Source organism: Vidua macroura, chromosome 14 (genome assembly GCF_024509145.1).
Source record: "Vidua macroura isolate BioBank_ID:100142 chromosome 14, ASM2450914v1, whole genome shotgun sequence".
Taxonomy (NCBI): Eukaryota; Metazoa; Chordata; class Aves; order Passeriformes; family Viduidae; genus Vidua; species Vidua macroura.
Window position 1 is genome coordinate 758,052 of NC_071584.1, and position 20,678 is coordinate 778,729.

The 20,678-nt window shown below is 55.1% G+C and overlaps 2 protein-coding genes across 12 annotated transcripts in view; both read left to right on the top strand.

Moving 5' to 3' along the window:
• The first annotated feature begins 201 nt into the window (after positions 1-201).
• On the top strand, positions 202-19,069 carry GDPD2 (glycerophosphodiester phosphodiesterase domain containing 2). 6 transcript variants are annotated; one of them, XM_053990542.1, is made up of 17 exons: positions 202-259; positions 414-630; positions 11,035-11,183; positions 12,251-12,354; positions 12,427-12,520; positions 12,733-12,792; positions 13,122-13,220; positions 13,600-13,693; positions 14,155-14,300; positions 14,770-14,852; positions 15,363-15,513; positions 16,055-16,270; positions 17,122-17,273; positions 17,613-17,760; positions 17,992-18,074; positions 18,513-18,611; positions 18,847-19,069. In XM_053990542.1, the coding sequence occupies exons 3-17, from the start codon at positions 11,070-11,072 to the stop codon at positions 18,851-18,853; spliced, it is 1,650 nt and encodes a 549-aa protein (XP_053846517.1). In that variant the 5' UTR covers positions 202-259; positions 414-630; positions 11,035-11,069; the 3' UTR covers positions 18,854-19,069. The 6 variants fall into 6 exon arrangements, with proteins under 6 accessions (XP_053846517.1, XP_053846518.1, XP_053846514.1 ...); XM_053990543.1 differs by lacking the exons at positions 202-259; positions 414-630 and adding an exon at positions 1,895-2,121; XM_053990539.1 differs by lacking the exons at positions 202-259; positions 414-630 and adding an exon at positions 6,859-8,523.
• Positions 19,070-20,036: 967 nt separating this feature from the next.
• The window catches only part of DLG3 (discs large MAGUK scaffold protein 3), a 78,329-nt gene continuing 77,687 nt past the window's right edge, over positions 20,037-20,678 (top strand). For 5 of the 6 annotated variants that reach the window (XM_053990524.1, XM_053990525.1, XM_053990526.1 and 2 more), the window contains exon 1: positions 20,045-20,109. In XM_053990524.1, coding sequence (XP_053846499.1) covers positions 20,094-20,109 — 16 coding nt within the window. In that variant the 5' untranslated portion in view covers positions 20,045-20,093. Of the gene's footprint in view, positions 20,110-20,678 lie in introns of all 6 variants that reach the window. The other variant, XM_053990529.1, reaches the window with a different exon arrangement.

Consider the following 20,678-nt stretch of genomic DNA (forward strand, 5'->3'; position numbering starts at 1 on the left):
AGCATGTTGCTTTCTTCCATGCCAGACTTCACATCTAAGGGCTGTCTTAAATAGACGCAGTACTTGCTCTACTTCTGTATCACCCTGCAGAACCCACAAACAAAGCCTGACAGTGACAAAACAGCCCAAGTGCCAAGACAAGCGCTCCATGCTGAGCTAGGCATGTTCTCAGCTCCTCACAGCCATCTGTCAGTAACTGCACCTGACAAGGCAAGCAAGTGCAAGTACCTGAGGCAACAACCACCTTCCTCCCATAGCTGTATGTATCCTACAGCTCTAATGAAATGAGGCACAAGCTGTGGTGGGAGCTTCAGTGACAGCTGCAAGTTTATGAGTGGCATTTTTCATCTCAACAACAATTTCAGCCATTGAAGGTCCTCTCAGGCCTTGCTGTGTAACTTTTTTTTCCCCAGGTGTGCTTCTTTTCCTCACAGTTCTGGAGTTCAGCATTTCAGGCAGCAAACCCTCCCAGTTCAACATCACCCTGCAGTGACCAAGAAGGGGGATCACCCTCTGCATCAGCTTCACAGATTCCAAACCCATCACGCCTTCGTAAGGCACGGACCAGCCCAGTTCTGCCAAAGAAGAACAGAAATTCTTATGGGCACTCCAGCACCTTCTTCAGATAAGGTAAGTTCCAGAAACAGCCATCAGATCTCTGTGTAAGTATCTTATCCAGAAAACACTACACAGGTTCTCAGTGAGTATTAGTGCACGTGTGCTGCAACACAGGAGACAAGAACTGCAAGTCTGGTTTTATTTCCCAATGCAAAATACATTCTGTTCCAGACACAGGATCAAATACTTACTTGGGTTTTGGAGCAAAACCCAAAAACAACTTGGAAAAAAGCGTAAAAAGGGCTATTTTATCACAAGCTACATTGTGAGGGAAAGCAAATGGCACACTTTTTAAGTACACAAGCTGTACTGTATGAATTTGAATTATAATGAAGCTGGGAAAAAAAGGACTAAAGACACACACATGCTGTTTTAAGTACACTACTTTCAAAATTACTATTTAACTAGCCTTAATAACATCTAAATCTGTGAACTTTTACTGACTCAAAAGCAAAACTACCTAGAAGCATGATATTATTATTCTATAATTATTTCAAATCATTAATTAAAACTTCATAGGACCAAGCTGGTGGGATTCCAGAAAACCAGCTGCCAAAAAAAAAACCACAGCTTTCTACTGGTAGCTCTTCATCAGAACAGCTCAGACACAATGTCAAGCCTCTCCATGCTGTGAACCTTTACACTGAAAAAGCAGCAAGGATCTCTTGCGGTGCAGTTTTCAGAGGATACAAACCATAAGAGGTTAAACTTGAAAATGCTATCCTCAAAACTGCACAAACATCTTCCGCTGCCTAAGGCAGATACCTTTGCCCCTCAAAATAAGTATTTTAACCATAAATATAGAATATTGAAAACCACAGGCAGCCAGAAGCTAAGCCCCAGAGATACTGATTACACAGTAACTCTGAGAAAATCTAAAGAAAAATAATACAAATGCAGACCACTAGCTAGAAATCCCCCACAGCCCTTTGCACTAGTTAAAGGGTCAGAAGAAAATTCATACGGCAGTAACTAAAAGAGAGTCATTATAGAAAATCACAGTGGGCATCTATAACAGTTAAATAAGAAAACGCATGCTAGACATTAATACAGCCTTTCTTCTTTAAGAACTGTAATCTTTTACCTTTATTGAATAAATCAGAAGAGCCTGTACTTAAAGATACTTACATACAATACTTAGAAAATACTTTAAGCAGGTACAAGACAATAAATCATAAATTAAAACAGCAAGGAAATTATACTTAAAGTAGATAAACAACATTTAACTATTCTAGGCTCAAAACATTACCTTTAGAAATAAAAGCTACCTCTCTTTTAGCAACACTGCATACTGACTTCACTACGACACAGCTACACCACCAGACACCTAAGGATATACAAATCCCACAACTCCATCCCATTACTGACCACTCCCTAGCCAGGGCCCTTATATAAACCCACCCTTAGCACAGTTCTGGAGGCTGCTCCTATAAATTTGGCAATGGCAAACAGCTGTTGCTTCCATACAATAGAGAGTGTAAAACAAGGAGTTGTGTCTGCCTGGTAAGTGGAGCTGTTTTGGGCCTTTTCTTTATCTGGGGGGGGGTCTTTTTTCTGGTTGTTTTGGGTTTTTTTTTTTTCAGTTTTAGTATTTAATTTAGCTGTCTGCAGTTACTATAAAGCACAGAATGTAGCTACACGTGTGAGAAATTGGCTTTTACAGAAGCACCTAATAAATTTAGTTGTGTCTCTAGGCTACAGGACAGGCTCTAATAGCTCTGCAAAGCTGTCTAATAGCAACTGCTTATAGGTATTAGGAGAAAAAGCACAGTAGTACTGCCAGTACAGGGGGAGTATTAATGACTGCAGCACACTGTGACTCACAGAGCTATTGCTTACCCTCAAATGAGCTTGCACTGAGAAGAAGGAAGTGATAGTAAAATAAGTGTGCAAGAGGGCTTTGTTCTCTGTGTGTGGATTTACAGAGGGGATGGAATCCCACGAGTGGGAGGCTCATAGGGGATCTGAAGGCACACTCCTTGAGTAAGAGCTGACCTCAACCAGGGTCTGTGGCAGTACTTTAATGCAAAGCAAGAAACGAAGGTATTCTGCAGCTTGGGCTGTATCCTAAAAGGTTATAGTTTGAGAGTTGAACTCTTTGTCAAGGACTTAATCTCATTTTTGATACAAATGCTGCTGCAAGGTTTTATTCTATCTAGACAGCTACTGGGTCCCCATTAATGCTGTAACAAGTCTGTGGCTTCACAGTAACATCAGTGAGTGGTAATGACTCCATGGCAGGCTTCTGAAACCATAAGGACAGAAAGGCAGCTCAAGCAACAAATCAATTTTGTGTTCCGCAGCATGACCTAACACAGTGATCTTGCAGCTGCTTTTACATGCTGAATGGGGGGGAAATGCTGTTCTACAGTAACTATAACTCTGAGCAGAAATTAGATGTGTGGCAGGAGCAAACACTCCACAGTAAAGGCTTATCCCAGTGCAAAAATAATGGTATGTCTTAAAAGCTAATAAGCAAGCATTAAAAACCCTAACTACAAATGGGTTTGTAGTAGAGCAATGGCAGCAAGTGGCACATAAGCTGTTTTAATGACAAAGAAAATATCATATTTTTTCCTGGGAAAAAAAAAAAAAAAAAACCCAACAAATATTGATCAGAAAATAACATAGACTGTTGGTTCCAGAGCAGGTAAAACCAGATCTACAGAATATCAGTGTTGTCACATTCAGTAATTTATGCCTACAATTTAACTTCCAGTAAAGTTAATTATCTTTATAAAGGAAATGGACTTACCAGAAAAAAATAGTTATGGTATCATTAAATTAGTTGACTTCCTTTGTGTAGATGACACAAAGATATGCAGGTAAGATGCAAAATTGTATGCGAGTATACGCTGTGAGCATACCTTCTGCTGCATCCTAAATTTAACATTTGCTTTCAGTTTGTTATTGAGTGACTTCAGTTAAGTATCCAATAAGGCAATTAGGAAATGATAAATGATAAACATCAAATTCTAAACTAGTTTAAGTTACAAAAAGAAAGAGCTACACGTGAACAAAACCAAATATCCTTGAAATCATGAATGAAGCATGGATGTGTTACAAGACATAACTATCAGAATCTGATGACTAATTTTTTTTCTTTTAATGAAAGCAGAAGTTGCCTGTTTGCATTTTTTTTGTTTTTCTCTTTAGATGTGGCATGACACTGTGCCTAAAAAATTATTTTGTAGCATAAAATACTATATTTTGTGGTATAAAACTTACTGACCATATTAACTGCTGCTTATCCTGACAAGAAGGATTTGGGGGATGAGAGGCTGGACAGGACCCAGCCATGGGCACTCACAGTCCAGAAAGCCAAGTGTGTCCTGGACTGCAGCCAAAGCCCTGTGGGCAGCAGGGGAAAGAGGGAGGGGATTTTGCCCCTCTGCTCCGCTCTGGTCAGACCCCACCTGCCTCCAGCTCTGGGGTCCTCAGCAGAGGAAGGACATGGACCTGCTGGAGCGAGTCCAGAGGAGGCCATGAAGGTGATCAGAGGCACGGAACACCTCTCCTAGGAGGAAAGGCTGAGAGGATTGGGATTTCAGCCTAGAGAAAAGAAGCCATCTGGGTGACCTTATTGTGGCTTTCCAGTACCTGACAGGAGCCCACAAGAAACATGGAGAGGGGCTTCTCACAAAATCCTGGAGTGCCTGCACCAGGGTAAATGGCTTCAGACTGAAAGACAGCAGGTTTAGATTAGATGTCAGGAAGAATTTCTTCACTATGAGGGTGGTGAGGCACTAGCAGGTTGCCCAGAGAAGCTGTGGCTGCCCTATCCCTGGAAGAACTTGTCGGGTTAGATGGGGCTCTGAGCAACCTGGTCTACTGGCAGGAGAGCTGGAACTGAATGGTCTTTAAGGTCGCTTCCAACTCAGGCCATTCTGTGACCTACTGTGGTCTTGTGTTCTCTGTACCTTAATAAATCTCTATAAACACTTGAGAGGTGTTGGATTCCTACCAAAACAGCGAGGCTAAACACTGCACCGCTACAATGCCCAGGCTGAGATCTGCTGTTACTGTGCAGCTTGAACTCTTAACACTCCTTAGCATTTGATCCTCAGGGTTCCTATCACTCATCTGAATCACCACAGTTAGTGATTAGCACTCCTGGAAATCTGCTCCATGCTGTTTTCAAGTACACAGGAAGTTAAACCTTTAAGGACCACCCGTGAAAAGTTTGGGTCAAGTGATTTGCCTTGTATCATACAAACTCCGTGATAAAGAGCTGAAATAAGTACAGTCATCCACAGAGGTTTCTTCCTCAAGATAAATAATACTCACACAGTCTGCATTCCTGATCTCCTTAACTAAGACCACTTCTGGAGGGGAAAAAAAATCTGATTCAAAGCTTGTTCACCAGAGACTTTAATTCTTTAGAAGCTCCTGGCCTTTAGGAAAAAAAATGAGATTACTGCCATGATCATACACCCTCCCCTTAAGCAGGCAGTTTATTGTCTGATTAGTTCTTTCAAACAACTTAATTTCTTAATGTGCCTATGCAGGACAGCTTCAATATGTAGCAAAATCTATATTCCTGCAGATTGACTTTAGATTAACGATGGAGATCATTGCCTTGGTCTTTCAGTTTATGTAGGTCTGCTGCTAGCTGAGGTGGAAGCACAGTCTGTGTCACTGGCTTTTTAAGTGATAAAAGCAGAGAAATGGTGAAACTGAGTTTTGTTGTCTATTACAAGCTGAAAGAGTGTGAATAATGTTACACAAACCTGCATTGCCTTCTCCTTTTATTCTTGGTCCTATAGGAGATTATGTGAAGGGAAAACAACCCCTAAAACAGTCCATCTTTAAAAGGATTATTTCCTGTAGACTGTGTGCAGTTACAGAAGTAACTGAAATAATTGCTTGGCTTTTTTTCCTGGAGAAACTAGACTGTGACCAGTTCAGTGGACAAACAGGAACCTAACAGGAAGCTAATAAGTCACTCACATGTGCTAAAAATACCTGTTCTACCCACCAAGTTAAGAGTCATGGGAGATAACTTCATCTGCACTGTAATACACCAACATAACTTTCTCTGCTTATTTAGACCATTCCTCTCTGTGCTTTTATCACTTGGCCATAATCTAAAAGAACACTCACAGATGCACCTTCTCACGTGAAGGCAGGACACAAATTCTATTTACATCAATGCAACGCTTGATGCTGTATCTGAGCTCATTCTACTGTGTTGACAGGAACATAATTTTCTGGGTTTTTCCCAACTAATTCTGATGCCTCTGACTTTGTAGTGACACAGGTAGAGCTAAACCAGCTTGATTATACACTCTGGTTGTTAAGCTTTAACTGTTCATCTGCGACTTGGCTCCTGGAGATCAGTCTTAGCTGGCAGGGAAGTGGATGTTGATGATGCCCCGATGCGGGGCTCGGTGTCGCGCTCCCAAGCTGAGCTCTGTCCTCTGGCTATCAAATCTGAGCTCGGCTCTGCGCTTTGGGTGGCATCCCCGGGCTCAGCCCTGTCCTTTGGGTCACCCCCGGGGCTCGGCCCTGTCCTTTGGGTCAGACTCGTGGGCTCAGCCCTGTCCTTTGGGTCACCCCCATGGGCTCGGCCCTGTCCTTTGGGTCGCACTCATGGGCTCAGCCCTGTCCTTTGGGTCACCCCCAGGGCTCGGCCCTGTCCTTTGGGTCACCCCCGTGGGCTCGGCCCTGTCCTTTGGGTCACCCCTGGGGCTCGCCCTGTCCTTTGGGTCACCCCCGGGGCTCGCCCTGTCCTTTGGGTCACCCCCGGGGCTCGGCCCTGTCCTTTGGGTCATCCCCGTGGGCTCGGCCCTGTCCTTTGGGTCACTGCTGTGGGCTCGGCCCTGTCCTTTGGGTCACCCCCGGGGCTCGGCCCTGTCCTTTGGGTCATCCCCGTGGGCTCGGCCCTGTCCTTTGGGTCACCCCCGGGGCTCGCCCTGTCCTTTCGGACAGGCCCAACCTCAGGCGCTCCCGCAGCAGCAGCGCGGGCCGCGGTCGCCGCCTGGCGGCCAGGCAGCGGCAGTGCCCGCGCGGCTCTGGCCGCCCCGCGCCAGCCGCCAGCATGGCTCCCGCCCCTCACAGCCAGCATGGCTCCCGCCCCTCACAGCCAGCATGGCTCCCGCCCCTCACAGCCACCGCTGCGAGGCCGCTGCCCTGGTTCGGCAGGGCTGCCTCTCGGGGGGGATGAGGACACGGCTCCGCTCGGCCCCAGCGCCGCTCCCGTCCCCTCAGCCCCCGTGCCGAGCGCCCGGCGCTCCCGGGGCTGGGGCTCGCTGGGGCCGGACGGGAGCAGCTCGGCTCCCCCAAGGAATGGGCTCCCTCCCGGCGCGGTCGGACGGTGGCCAGACCCCCGAGGAGCCGCCTGTCCCGCTGCTCTGTCCGCTCGGGGTGCCTCTTCCATAAGTTTTGCCTCACACCACTAAAATCCACAGCTTTTTCATCTCCGGAGCTCTGCTGCAACCTCCCTCCCTCCAGTACCTCCTCGGTCCCTTTATTCGTGTTCGTTTTTCCCCTACACGCTGCCTAAGGTGTTCCTCGGCTTAAGTGATCCTTCATCTCACATCAGCGCTCACTGCTTCATCTCCTCAAAACCTGCAATGCAATCCCTGACAGTCAACCTTCTACCCCATGAAACGAGCTCTCTGCATCCCAGAAACTTTCCTGAGGTCAGCTGGGAAGGCTCGTGCCCACAGCTTTGCTCTTCCCTATGGCAGCGCGGCTGGTCTGTGTCAGAGTGGGCAGAGCACACGGATGCAGGATGTGAACCTCCCTGCCAAACTGCTCGCTTCTGACAAAATCTGGATGTGCAGGGCTGCCTGCTCGTCTGGGGGATATTCCTGGCCATTGCAATGCTTTCAGCTTACTCCTTTGGATGCAGAGCAATGGGTGTTCCTGCACAAGCCCTCCTGCAGTGCCCCAGACGCCCCACTGATAAGGCCTTAATCAGCACATTCCACGGAGCTGCTCAAGGAGTTGTGCCGAAGCTGTTAACAGTAGTGTGGAACAGGACCAGCTGAGCACTGAGGCTTCTACCTAAATCGGCAGTTACTATGTCACTGCAGAATGCCATCACCTCCCTGTAAATCAGCTTTCTCAGGTCCTTTGCAAGTGGCAGAAGATCAGAGGGGTCCCCTGAGATCACAGGCAATGACGGATCAATTCAGTGATGCCGAAAAGTCAGAGTGCCCATCGTGCATCCTGGCTCACCAGGAGCGGAGCCCTGGAGCAGAGGTGGGGGGGCACAGCTGTACTGTGCCACAGGGATAGAGGGCGAAGATGGAAGGCATCAGCCCATCCATCTTCAGGTGGCATCAGGCCTCTTCTGGAGCCGCCTTTCATCTGCTGCTTTAGCAAAGTTCAGATGCGCTCGTTCGGAAGGATTTCTCTCGGCTCGAGGCAAGAAAAGCACTTTTACTTCCGTGCTTCTGCTTTCAAAGCATGCCCCGGTGTGTCTGCCGGGCCAGCCGAGGGATGCGTCTCTTCGGGCTTCCTCTGCCGTGAAGGGAAAAGTCTCCTTTTGTCCGAGGGGCTCCCACAGCCCCTCTCTCAAAGGGGCGGCGATGCACGAAGCTCTGCCTCCATCTCCCGGGAGCTCTCCCTGGAGTCTCCGTCTGCCTGGACGTGGCCTGCCTGCAAACTCCTTCGCGCTGCGACGCGTGACGGCCCCGGGGCCCCTTCCCCCTCTCCTCGGGGCTGGCGGGGCCCGCCCTGACCCCAGCCCGGCCCCCCGCTCCGCTCGGCTCCGCTCGCAGTCCGCCCGCCTCTGCCGGCCTGTGCGGACCTGCCGCGGCCGCCCCGCCGGGCCAGGGCACACCCAGGAGGGTGTGAGCGCAGCGGGAGCCGAGTGCTGGCACGCGTGGGCCGGGGAGAGCCCAGCCCCGCGCTCACCTGGCCCAGCTGCGGGAGCCCGACATCCGCGGGGAGCAGGTATTTGGTGCCGGGGCGGCTCCTCCGGCCGTCGGGATGCTGTCCTGCGCCGGCAGGGCGGCACGGGAAAGGGGTGATCCTCCCGGCTCTGCGGGAAGCTGAGGGGGGGAGGAAGGGGGTTGCCCGCGTTGTTCCCACGCTCTGGAGAGCAGGAACAGGGAGCCCAGGGCTGGCTGCCCGGGCATGAGACTGAGAGTGGGGGATCTGGGCTAGGCTGTGCTGCTCTTGCTGTTTTGGGGTCACCCTGTGCCCCATGCCGAGCCCATGTTCTGTTCTCCATCCTACGAGGAAAGGGAACGGTGGGGTTAGGCACCAGCTTCTGCTGACCTGCCCGGTGGCACGCAGCCTGGGCTGGCTCAGCTCGGCTCCTCCAGAACAAGGGGATCTTCATCTGCATATGGTCACCAGGTTGTCCTGTGCGAGTAGCCCTGAGGCACAGAGGTCTTTGTGAGGCTACCAGCACACGCTGCCGTGTCGGTGACTGTGGCAATGTGCTTGTCACCCCTTCAGATTCCCTGCACCTCACACACTAGGGCTGTGAGTGTGCCGCGGGGGTTGTTTGGTGGGAGCTAAAGGAGGGGTCCTTGCAGCCTTGATGGAGCCCCAGCTCCCACTCTGCTGCTCTCCCACTGGAGCCTGGAGCAGAAGCTGAGCAGGGTCTGGCATGTGCCTATCCCTGCTCTGCCTGGGATGTGTGCCCTGCGCAGAGGTGCTGTGCCATAACCACTGATGCTACTGCTGCAGTCACACTCTGAGCTGGAGAACAGTGTGGCATTTCCCCTCCAAACCCTCCAGACAGCACCATTGGGGCAGATTTGTGACCAGTGCCACTCTCTGCCAAGCTCCAGTCTTGATGGCAACAGTCCCTTGGAGCAGCTGAGTTGCAGCTGGTGCCCACAGCCACTCCTCCTGTACTGTGTACCCTGCGTGGGAGCCTGCCAGGAGCTGCTGTCACCAGTGTTCTGCCCGTGTAAGCAGTGGCAGGGGACAGGGTGACTCCAGGTGAAGGCTGGCTGAGCCCACGTGTCCCTGGTGGAAGTGGTGACTTTGCTTCTGGTGACAGCAGGGGTATAAACCTGCAGCCAGAGCCCCTGGGCATCAGGAAGGGAAATATCCGCACCCATGGCTTCCTGTACTTGTGTTAAGGCTGACTCCCTCAGTGCCACCACTGAGCAGGTCACAGCTGCTGGTCTGGTGCCTAGAAGGTGGAGGGGGCAGCAGGTGTGGGGCTCGTTTTGCTGCTCATCATCCTCTGTGCCTTGGCTGGCTGGACCTGCTGATGGCAGCCCCTGGACATCCCCCAGCCTGCAGAAGCTGCCTGGCCAGGGCCGGGGGCCTGCTCTTGGGGTGCTACCTGGCTGTGTGTGACCCTGTGCTCAGGGTCAGGCAGGCTCTGCCCCCCGGCCCTGGAGGCTCCCATGGAGTGGTATTTAGGAGCAAGGTGACGGGCTGGGGGGCTGCCCTGTTACAGGGGCACACCAGGCTCACACTGGCCACAGCTAGGGCATGGCAGAGCTGCTGTGGTCTGGCTGGCTGGGCCAGGGAGGGGCTGGGCTAGCTCTGCTCCCTCTTTCCACAGCCCAGACTGGAATGGGACACAGCTCTATGAGGCACACCATTGCCTCCAGCATTGGAGAGGATGTGGCTGGGAGGATGTGGTCAGCTGCCTCTCATGCCTGGCTCAGTGGTCACAGTGAAATGAGAGCCAGGCTTAATCTGCAGGGTGATAGTGTTGCACAGTGTGCCTGGCCTGTTGGGAAGGTTAGGGTGAGGAGGAGCATCTCCACAGCAGCACAAGCAATAGTGAAGATGGGATTTCTCCAGATGGATCGAGGAATACCTTGTTTTGGGCTCCCTGCTTCTTCCAGCCAAGCACCAGGGGATCACAGGGGATCTGGGGATCACAGCAAAGCGCCCTGGCTCTCTCCCCTTGCCAGCATGGAGAACTCAGTGGTGGCCCTGCCTCCAGCCTGGATCTCTGTGACTGTAGAAATGGGCTCCCCCACAAGTACTTAGACCAAAGCCATCCAGTGCCCGCTCAGCTGCAGCTCCTTCAGCCACACTTGGGATTCCTTGGTGTGCAGGTTGAGCTAAGGGGCTGCCAGGATGGTGCTGCATCAGCAAGGACCTGGATTTAGGAATAAGAACAGGAAATTCCCAGGTCATGGCATGGCACTGGACAGTCCTTGCAGGTGGGGAAGCCTCCCAGACAGAGGGCTGAACCCTGGGCTGGGGAGCAGGCCCTGCCCCCTGCCAGCTCCAGGCTTGTTCCAGCTTGTTGGATGAAGGGTCCCAGCATAGCCTGCTGAACAGGTTGGGCTGCACCCTGTGCTGCTTCTTCCCCTGGCACCGTGCCTTGCCTGGGGACACAATCAGCAGCCCCACTATGTCCCAGCACTCTGGGCCACCTGCCAGGCTGCCTGGACACAAAATGCTTCAGTGCTCCATCCCCACGGGGTGGGGGCAGCGTGCTGGGAGGTTTGTGCCAACGCACTGTGTGTATCCCAACAGGACACCTGACGTTTGCTCTGGGACAGTCTGCTGCTATGGCAGACCCCCCTGGCTGCTGCTCTACCTGCGCCACCTGCCTGCTCTGCCCCTACAGCTGCCAGTGGATCACTGCCAAGAAGGAGAAGAGGAAGGGCCTGAGAACCACCAAGGTGATACCTGAGTGATGCTGAGCTGGGGCCTGCCAGCCCCTTTGTGGGAGTCTCAGAGTGGTGGCTGGGGTGGGGAAGGGCTCTGGCTGGCATGCTCCACCAGAACACTGAGCTGCTGACCTCTTGCTGCTGCTCCCGCTTCCCAGGCCTGAGCCCCAGGAAAGCTGGGGTGCTACCTGTCACCCTCGCTGCCCAGGAATTGCCCTAGCCTGGAGCGGTGAGGGGGTAAGCTGTGTTCCTGCTGGGTGACGAGAAGGGTAGTGCAGCATTACTGTGCATCTGCAGTGGGGCTTGCACGTGCCTGGGGCAGAGCAGAGCCCCAGGGCTGAGCTGGCAAGCAGGTCCTGGGGCACCTGGCCGTGCACGTGGGAGACACAGTTCCTAGGCTGGGTGTGGCCCCACCAAGAGGGTGTCCCCAGCAATTTGTAACCTGGGAGTGGTGAGGCCCTGGGATTCTCTGAGGTCTCCGACTCCCATGGGAGTGGCTCTGCTGCTGCTTGTCCTGTCTTGCCTGGAATGTACAAATACGTCTGGGTTGCTAGGTGTCCCTTTGGCACCTGTGGCACCCCTCACCTCCCCCACACACGTGGGACTCGTGGCTGTGGACAATGCAGCTGGACCCAGTCTGCAAACTCACCACTACAAGGGCAGTTCTGAGGCCCTGCACTGCTCTCTGCCCAGCTCATGGATCATGCAGCTAGAAGGGAATGGGACCTGGCTCTCTGCTCCTTCTTATGTCCAAAGTCCCAGCATGCTCCCATGGAGTGCTGCACGGGAAAGGAGGCAGTCTTGCCACAGGGGCTATTCTCCCCAGCCTGGCATAGGCGGATTTTTAGTTTGTTGTAGGACATGCTGATCCATCTTTCTGTAGTGTGGGTCCAGCCAAAAGAGCTAGCCAGGGCTGGCTCTGGTCCCTCTCCATGGCAGCTCAGTGCCTGGACCCCTGGGCCTGCTGTGACCCCCTGTGCTCCCTGCTGCTGGCTGGGTGATACCCAGGGGTCTCAGATACCTGCCTGGGGGCTAGGTGCCCTGAGGGTACGTGTATAACTTTCGTCTCTGGCTTTCAGTATGACTGCAGCTGGTTCCTTTTCCTCTTCTGCGTCTTCCTCTTCACACTGGTGTGGCTCTACTTCGCTATCATCATCCTCAATGATTTCCACAACTTCAGCGAGTGAGTAGGATCTACATCCAGCCTTGTTCCCCATATCACCCTTGCCCCTCTCACCTTCCCCTTTGCTGGCAGATTCATCTTCAGGCAGAGGAAGCTGTGGCTAGACTGGTCCCTGGTCCTGCTCATTCCTACAGCTGTGCTGGTCAGCTACTCGTCTGTGCTGCTGGTGAGCCCTCCTGATCCTGCTGGGCGAGGGGGAATGGGTCTGTGCTGAGCACAGGCTGCCCTGTGCTGGGAGGAGCCTGCAGCATCTGGAGCTGGGTCAGCCAGAGCCCCTGCCTGTGCCAGGGGGCCTGAGCTTCTGTGGCTGAGTCCCGTGCCCTGTGAGGTGTGAGCTGTGGGGTACAGCCCAGCTCTGACAGCTCCTTGCCCTTGCAGGTCCTTGCTTTGTGCTTGCAGCTCTGTGGCCAGCCCTTGAAGCTACACTGGGTGCACAAGGTGAGAGTCGAGAGGTGCCTGCCCTGGCTGCCCTTGCTCCTTCAGAAGCTGGGACCAGCCTGCTGGGCTGTGTATGGCTGCTGTGACCCCACTAAGTGGCTGTGTGTCCCTGCTGACCAGGGCTGCAGCTGTCAGTTCCTCAGCCACTGAGTCTGGGATGGGAGTATTCCCAGTGCTCAAAGCATGGAGCACAGAGCTCAGCTGCAAACCCAGATGGGGAAAGTGGGGTACCAGGGCTTGGAGGGGTTCATAAGGAAGGGGTGAGGAGGACTCTGCCTGGCCTGCAAGATGCTGTGTGCTCCGCTAACTGCCCTGTGCACACTCCACAGATCCTGCTGATCCTAACTGTCCTGGTGGTGGCTGCAGCCTTCACGGGGCTGGGAATAAAGTGGGCAGAGGAGTGGAAAAGTGCTCGTATCTCCCTGCAGGTGAGTCACCTCGATAGCAGGGACTCCCCCGCTGTGCCCAGATCTGTGGGCTTGAGCTGAAGGATGCTGACTGAAGCCCCTAGCATGGCTGTGTGCACTGGGGGTGAATTCCCTGCCCTTGACTTCTGCTGCCTGGTCAGGCAAGGTGCTCCTTCTACCCCTGCAGTCCTGCTTGGAGCAGCTGCCACCAGACTCATGAGTGCTGGCTGGACTAGAGCAGGGAGTCTGTTCTGTCTTCCAGGAGCCTGTCCCTCCCTCCCTGCCATTGTGGATCTTCCCACAGTACTGGCTGCAGGGGCAGATCCCTGGCATTGGGGCACGTGTATTTTGGGGACAGGCACTGGTGCTGGCTGACACCCTGTTTCTTTTGCCTCCCCAGGCAACAGGTCCCTTCCTGCACTTGGGAGCTGTGGGTGGAATGACGCTCCTTGCCTGGCCCCTGGCCAGCTTCATCTACCGCACCCGCAGCACAGGTAATCCCCCTCCGAGCTCTTCGCTTGTCACCTTGGCTGGTGCCCTGCTTCCTGCCACCCTGCAGCTGAGCAGGTGGGAGTCTCAGAGTGGTGAGAGTCTCACTGTTGGCAGAGTGGTACTCGGGGAGCATCAGTGCAGTCGTGGGAACAGGTCTCCAATGTGGTAGTAATGCCTGCTCTCGGTTGCTTCTCGTGACCAGCCCTTGTTGCAGCTTCCGCCCTCCCTGCTTTGCAGCTGAAGGAGGGCTACAGGTGGCAGAGTACTGCAGAAGTGCTGAGTTAGGCAAGGGCACGTAGCAGGACAAGAATAAATCCACAGTGTTCCTGAGGCTGAAGGTGCAATGTTTGACCTAGGGCAACGACAGGTTAATGCCAGGTGAAGCAGCCTTGGCTTATTCCTGGTGAGCTGCAAAATACTTCCTCTGTACCTCATTCCCTCTAACTTCTGTCTGTGCCTGCAGGTCTCAGGGTGTTTTTGCTGCTCGTGTACTGTGCAGCGATGCTTGCACTATACCTGGCTCCCTTGGGAATCACCTCCCCTTGCATCATGGAGGAGAACCAGCTGCCCCCCAAGCCAGCCCTAGTTGGCCATCGAGGAGCACCCATGGTGAGTGACCAGCACACTGGCAGTGCTCAGGGTGGATGGGGCAGGCTGCTCCACTAGGAAAAGCCAGATCCTTGTGGCCACAAGTCTGGACAAGCTCTGGCCAGCCCAGAATAGTGTATCCCCACAGCAGCCAGGGCAGCTCAGGCTTGGAGGCTGGGTGAGCACAGGGTGAGGAGGGGATGCAGCAGCTGCAGGACAGAGCTGCTTCCTAAGCACTACTGGACCAGGCGCATGCAACTCCCAGCAGAAAGCCTGGCTGTGTGGTGTGGGCTGGGGAGCAGGGACGAGGCAGGCTCTGGCTGTCTATCCCCAGTCCTTTTCCACCCCCCCCCCCACCATGTCCAGGTCACCTCAGGCTCATTGTGGTTGCCCTAGAGCCAAGCTGACCTGCTGGTGCATCCAGGCAGGATGAGTGCCCCCTGCCCCATCCTGCCCGTGCTCTCTGCACTAACACCGTTCCTTTTTCCAGCTGGCCCCTGAGAACACCCTCATGTCACTGCACAAGGCAGTGGACTGTGATGTGCAAGTCTTTGAGACAGACGTCATGGTGAGGTAAAGGGGCTCAGAGGGTGGAAGGGGTCTGTGTCTCCTGGGATGTCACCTCCCACAGGGGGCATTCTGGAAGACACCTGGAGGACTGATACAGCCTGCATTTGGAGACAGCCCTGTTCAAAGGGCTCTGCCACTCCCTCCTTCCCAGTATGGGACAGGCTCCAGCTTGGTGTCCCAATGATTTGGGAGAGGTACTGGGTTTCTGTCCTCCCCATGCAGATTGCCTTTTGGGAAGGGAGGCTCCATCAGGGGAGGGGTACTGCTTGGAAAACAGACCCTGGCTCCAGTTCATCTCATGTAATCCTGTTATTGGGACAGCTGTTTCCGAGAGCAAGGAACTACTTGGTTGGTGGCTTGGTCTCTAGGTGCACATTTTTGTGTAAAGGGCCACGAGTAGAATAAGGATGAGGGTTACTCTGGCAGGTGGCTGGGAGGGGGCAGAAATGCTAAGGCAGGGATAGGAGACAAACAGCTTACAACATATGGCTTTCCTCTGTGTTCTTTTGCCAGTGCTGATGGGGTGCCATTCCTCATGCATGACGAGGAACTCACCAGGACCACCAACGTGCAGGCTGTGTTCCCTGAGAGGGCTGCCCTGAACAGCACTGCCTTCAACTGGACAGACCTCCAGCGGCTGGATGCTGGCAGCTGGTTTCTGGAGGTCAGGAATGTCCTTAGGGTGGCTGGTGAGGAATGGGTGCATTTTTGGGTGAAGCATTAGCCCTGCCCTGGGACTCCAGAATCTTTCCTGGTCCTAGCAGACACCTGGACAGGGTGCAGAAGCCTGCACAAATCCCTTGGGCGCAGTTATGCCCCAAGCTGCGGTTTGTTCTGACTCCTCAGCTGAGTCATGGAGGAGGCTGCTTTGAGAGGGGATGTCTCATATTTGCTCTGAGCTGCACAGCCTGCCTGGGCTTGAAGGCAGCTGTGGCCAGACTCTTCCCAAAAGGTGACTAACTACTGCTGAGCAGCTTTGAATGCCCACAGGTGTTGGGGCTGCTTGAATTCTGTTGTTAGTGGGGAGAAGGGTACAGGGTGCCCCTGGATGTGCATAGGGAGGTTCCCTGTGCCTGTCTGCACTGGAGAGCACATGGAGAGGCCCGTGCTGAATCAGAGACTGGGAGTCTCCCAGGCACCAGTTTGGGATGTGGAAGCTGGCAGGTGGTCTGCCTGTGATGACTGCCCCCCTCTCACCCTTGCAGCGGAGGCCATTTCCCACTGTACAGAGTCTTTCTCCTGGTGATCGCAAGGAAGCAGCTGAACAGAGGATCCCGTCCCTGGAGCAGGCTCTAGAGGCAGCCAAGCAGAGCAACATCTCCATCATGTTTGACCTCCGGCCTGAGAACCACAGTGACTACCAGAACTTTGTCAATGTCACCCTAGGAGTGATTTTACAGTCAGGCATCCCGCTGCAGCAGGTGAGCTGGTCACCACCCCACCCCTGCCAGGCCTTGCTGTCACACCCTTGCTGTTGTGGGAGGTGCCCTGCCAGCCACACTGACCATCCCTGACACCCACCCCATACACCCCGTCCCCATACATGATCCCTGCTGGGCAGCCCTGCAGGGGTTTCCTAGCTGGGAGAAGTTGCCAATAATTAGGGTTTAATGCCTATGGCTTCAGACCCCTCCAAATACTTTGGTTTCCCAGCACTGGCCACCCTGGTGTGTAAGCAATGACTCAGGCTGGGGAGGAGACCAGCACTGCCAGCAAGAGCAGGAATACAATGCTGAGGCTTTCACCTCCCCACACTCCACCACACCTCTCCCTGCAGCTCTTGGACTCCTGCTGAACCTTCCTGTGTTCCCTTTATGCTTCATCCAATCCCTGCAGCACAGGATATGTGCTGCCCTCAGGGGACAAATCAGCACTCAAATCACGTTTCTTGGCCTTTTGGGAATGCAGAGCAGGAGGGGACATAGAAACGACTTCTACTATAGTGGTGATCCAAGGTGCATTCTTGCTGCAGAGCTGGGGATAAATGGATTCACTTCTTGAGCCATTCAAGGACCCAAAAAGGACTTAACCGTTGCAGATTTCCTAAGCTGGAACTGCTTTCTCCCTTCAGTGGGACCTCTGCTTATTTCCTGGCTGGGGCAAGCTCTTAGGAGACTGTCCTGGCTGAGATCCTCATGGAAGAGCTGAATGTGGAGACCGGGGGGCAGGAAGCAGCTGTCTAAGCAGGGCCTGGACCTGTGAGGGAATATTGGAAGAGAGCAAACTCTCTGGAGCACCTCTCCTCTGCACACGCTCTCTGGCTCTCGCCTAGGTCCTCTGGCTTCCAGATGGGTTCAGGGAAGATGTCAAACAGCAGGCCCCAGGTGTCCAGCATGTCTATGGCCGGAAGAGATTTGAGAATGAAAATGAGCCAGTACTGCACGTCAATCTGCCCTACCAGGACATGAGCTCTGAGGAGATCAGGTGAAAATGCTTTGTCCAAGTACCAGGGAGCTGTGAGGGTCTCAGGACTGTCCCAGGGGCCAGCAGAGGTGAGGGTGTTGAGTACTGGCGTGCTTCTGGGAAGAGCTGGGAGTGTGCCTTGTGAACAAGTGTCCCTGTCAGGCAGGGCTGGTGCAGAGGATGCAGCTGGCTGCAGTCCTCTGCCCTGCCAGCAAATCTGCCCTCAGTCTGGATCTCCAGACAGTTGCTCCGTGTGGCTGCAGATGCTGGATCATATCCCAGATATACAGCCCCCTTTGGCTGTGCAGAGTGTGGTGCACCCTGCTGTCTGCTACTCTGATCACGGCTGTCCCCGCGCAGGCAGTACCGCCAGGACAACATCTCTGTCAACTTGTACGTGGTGAACCAGCCCTGGCTCTTCTCCGTGCTGTGGTGTTCAGGGGTGAGCTCTGTCACCACCAATGCCTGCCAGGTGCTGAAGGAGATGAAACACCCCATCTGGCTGCTGGTAAGTGATCCCTCCATCCTTCACCCTGCCCACAGCCCTGTGTCCTAGACACTTGTGGGTCCCTTTCTGCAGCAGCCCTCTGCAGCTGCCTGGAGGGTGACTTCTGCTCACTGCTGTACTGGCATGGGAGCACGCGACCCTGCAGAAGGAACTGGTGGCACAGCAGGCAGGGCTGTGCCGTGGTGCACCACCCCTAGCTGGCGTTCAATGGCTTGTCTCGTTGCCTTGCAGCCCAACAGCACATACTTCATGATCTGGATCGTTGTAGACTGCTTTTCTTTCCTTATCATCATCTGGGCCTTTGTCTTGATGAAGTAGGTCTGACGCCTTTCCCCCTCCCGAGGCAGGTCTCTTGGGGGAGGTTGTAGTGTGCCCTGGGTGGCTGATGCAGACCCAAACCTGCTGCCACTCCTCTCTGGACTCAGATCCTGGGGGGGTCCTCTCCTCTCTGGCTAAGTAAGACAGAAGTGTGTGGGGGCAACTTTCATATCCAAGCTGCAGCTAAAAGTCTGCCCTGACCCTGCCTCAAGCTGCTGGATGCCTTAGTTCACACTTGCTAACCCACTCTGCACCCCAGGGCTTGTGGGTTGAAGCTGGGGGATCCTGGTCCTGCTCCTTTTTTCCAGTGCTGCAGGCACTGAGAGCAGTTCCCTCTGGGACTGTGGGGCCCCACAGCCTCCAGCTGGCAGCTCAGGGGAGGGAATGGTGAGACCAGATTTGCATGCTAACATCGATCCTACTCCATCTCCTAGGAAATGTTCCCACAGAAGACGGCCAGCGGGTGAGTGCGCATGGAAGGGGAGCTTCCCTCCCTCGGAGCCAGGCTCTGCCTGTGGGACTCTCCCTGACAGGCAGGCAGCTTTCTCCAGCCGAACGTGATGGAGTGGTTTGGGATGGCTGGGGGAGGGAAGGGAATCCCAGCCCAGGGAGTTCCTCCTGTCCTGCCCTTAACAAGCAGCCCTGTGAGACAGCACTAGGGAATCCCACATTTCCCGAATATCCTCAAAGCTGCTTTTCAGGCTACTTTGCCTGTCGATGCGGGATGGTGGCTGCCCACAATGACTGGTTTCTTCTCTGTCTCCTCAGAGTCTGAGACAGATGTGCTGCTCACAAAGATCAACAGCTTGATGCAAGAGTGACGCCTGTGTCAGCTGCGGGGAAGGGCAGCCAGAGCCCTGCACAGCTCAAGCGGGGAGCACTCCTCGGGCCAGCTTCAAGGCTCCTTTCCTTCGAGCCTCACTTCTACCGTGGCCTTCCTGCTTCCTTTCACGGTGCACAGCTGCCCTCAGCAGAAAAGACTTGGAACTGAGTTCTCATTGCCCACTGGCAGCGAGGAACTAAAGCTTTGCAGGGGTGGCCTAGGGGCAGAATATTTATCCAGCGGTGCTGGAGCTGAGACCTCTCCCTTGAGGTTTGGACAGGAGCGGGGATTTGGGTCACTGTTTGGTGCAGGGGAAAGGCTGTCTCTGCCTGTTGTCAGCAGCTCTGCAGCCAGGGATGGGACACCTGGTTTAAGGGCTGTTCCCCTGGGGGCTGCCCTGTCCCATGGCTTGAGGAATAGGAAGGGAATAGGGGTAGGGGTGTGGAGTGGCTTTTCAAAAGACAAAGGGAATGCCGAGCTCTTCACCCTCTCATCCCGGACACAAATCCTGTCCCTACTGCTGCTGGCTTCATCTTCACAGGACAGGGTCCTGGCACTCCATGCAGCAGTTAATGCCTGTTGCTCGGGGAAGAAAAGGATCAGGGCTGGGGGTGGTGGGTGTCAGGGGCTGGCAGGACCGTGCTCACGCTCCTGCTGCTGCTCCAGGGCAGCAGAGGGAGCGGTGGGACTCAGCAGGGCCTTGAACAGGGAGAGGGGTATCGTGTCAGTTTGACTTGTTGCTGTCTATTTATGTCAATAAAACAGAGGAGCGGCAGACAGATCGCGAAGGGGTGCGGCGGGCACGCCTGCGTCCTCCCTTCCGCACCTTTCCCTGCCGGCGGCGCTGCCGGCCCGGAGAAGGAGCCGGCGCAGCCCGCACGGCACCGGCCCGGGGCGAGCTCGCTCCGCGGCGCCTCCGTGCCACCCACTGCCGGCGCGGGGAACCGGGCGGGCGGCCGGGCCCTCCGCCGCGGGCAGGGAGGCGAGGCCGGGCCGGGCGCGGCTGCCGGGGGCCCACCGCGGCCCGGCGGGCTCCGAGCGGGCGCGCCGCGGGGCAGAGCGGCGGCGGCGGGGCGCTCCCGGAGGCGGTGCCGGCGGCCGGGGGGCGGCTCCCGGGCGGGGCGCGGCGGGCGGCGGCTCGGCCGCTCGCGGGCGGGCGCGGAGCGGAGCGGCCGTCGGGCACGGCGGAGCGATGATCCGCCGGGAAGGTAAGGAACGCGCTACCCGGCCCCGCCCGCCGCGCCGGGGCACCGCGGCCCCGCGCTCAACAAGTGTCTGCCCCGCTGGGAGCGCGCCCGGCGCTCCGCGCTCCGGCCGGGCAGCTCCCGCCCTCGCTCCGCACCACGGGCGGCCCTGCGACCCACGGGTTGATCCCCGAGGACTGGGCGCTCTCGCTCCACGCCCTCCTCGGCCTGTGGACGCGTTGTGCTGCCGTGTACTCAGAGCGGGTGGCCGGGGGATGCTCTGCTTGCAGGTCCCGTGCGTGCTGCGGGGAGGAGAGCGGCCACGGGGGGGTTTAGGTTCTGCGAGAAGGGATTTTCTGTGCGTGGGACTTGCACGCACCTTGAAGCACGTGGAGCTGGGCCCTGGACACCGTGTGCTATTTCTTGGGAGCTGTAGGAAGGGCCCTTCGTGCCACGCTGGGAGCACAGCACTTCCCCAGCTCGGGAGCCCGCAGTCCCCTGCTCCAGCTGGCTGTCCCCGGTACGAGCGGCCAGCGGCACAGGGGTCAGCGCGGTGCCTGCCGCTCTTGCTGCGCAGCCTGCGCACTGGGAAG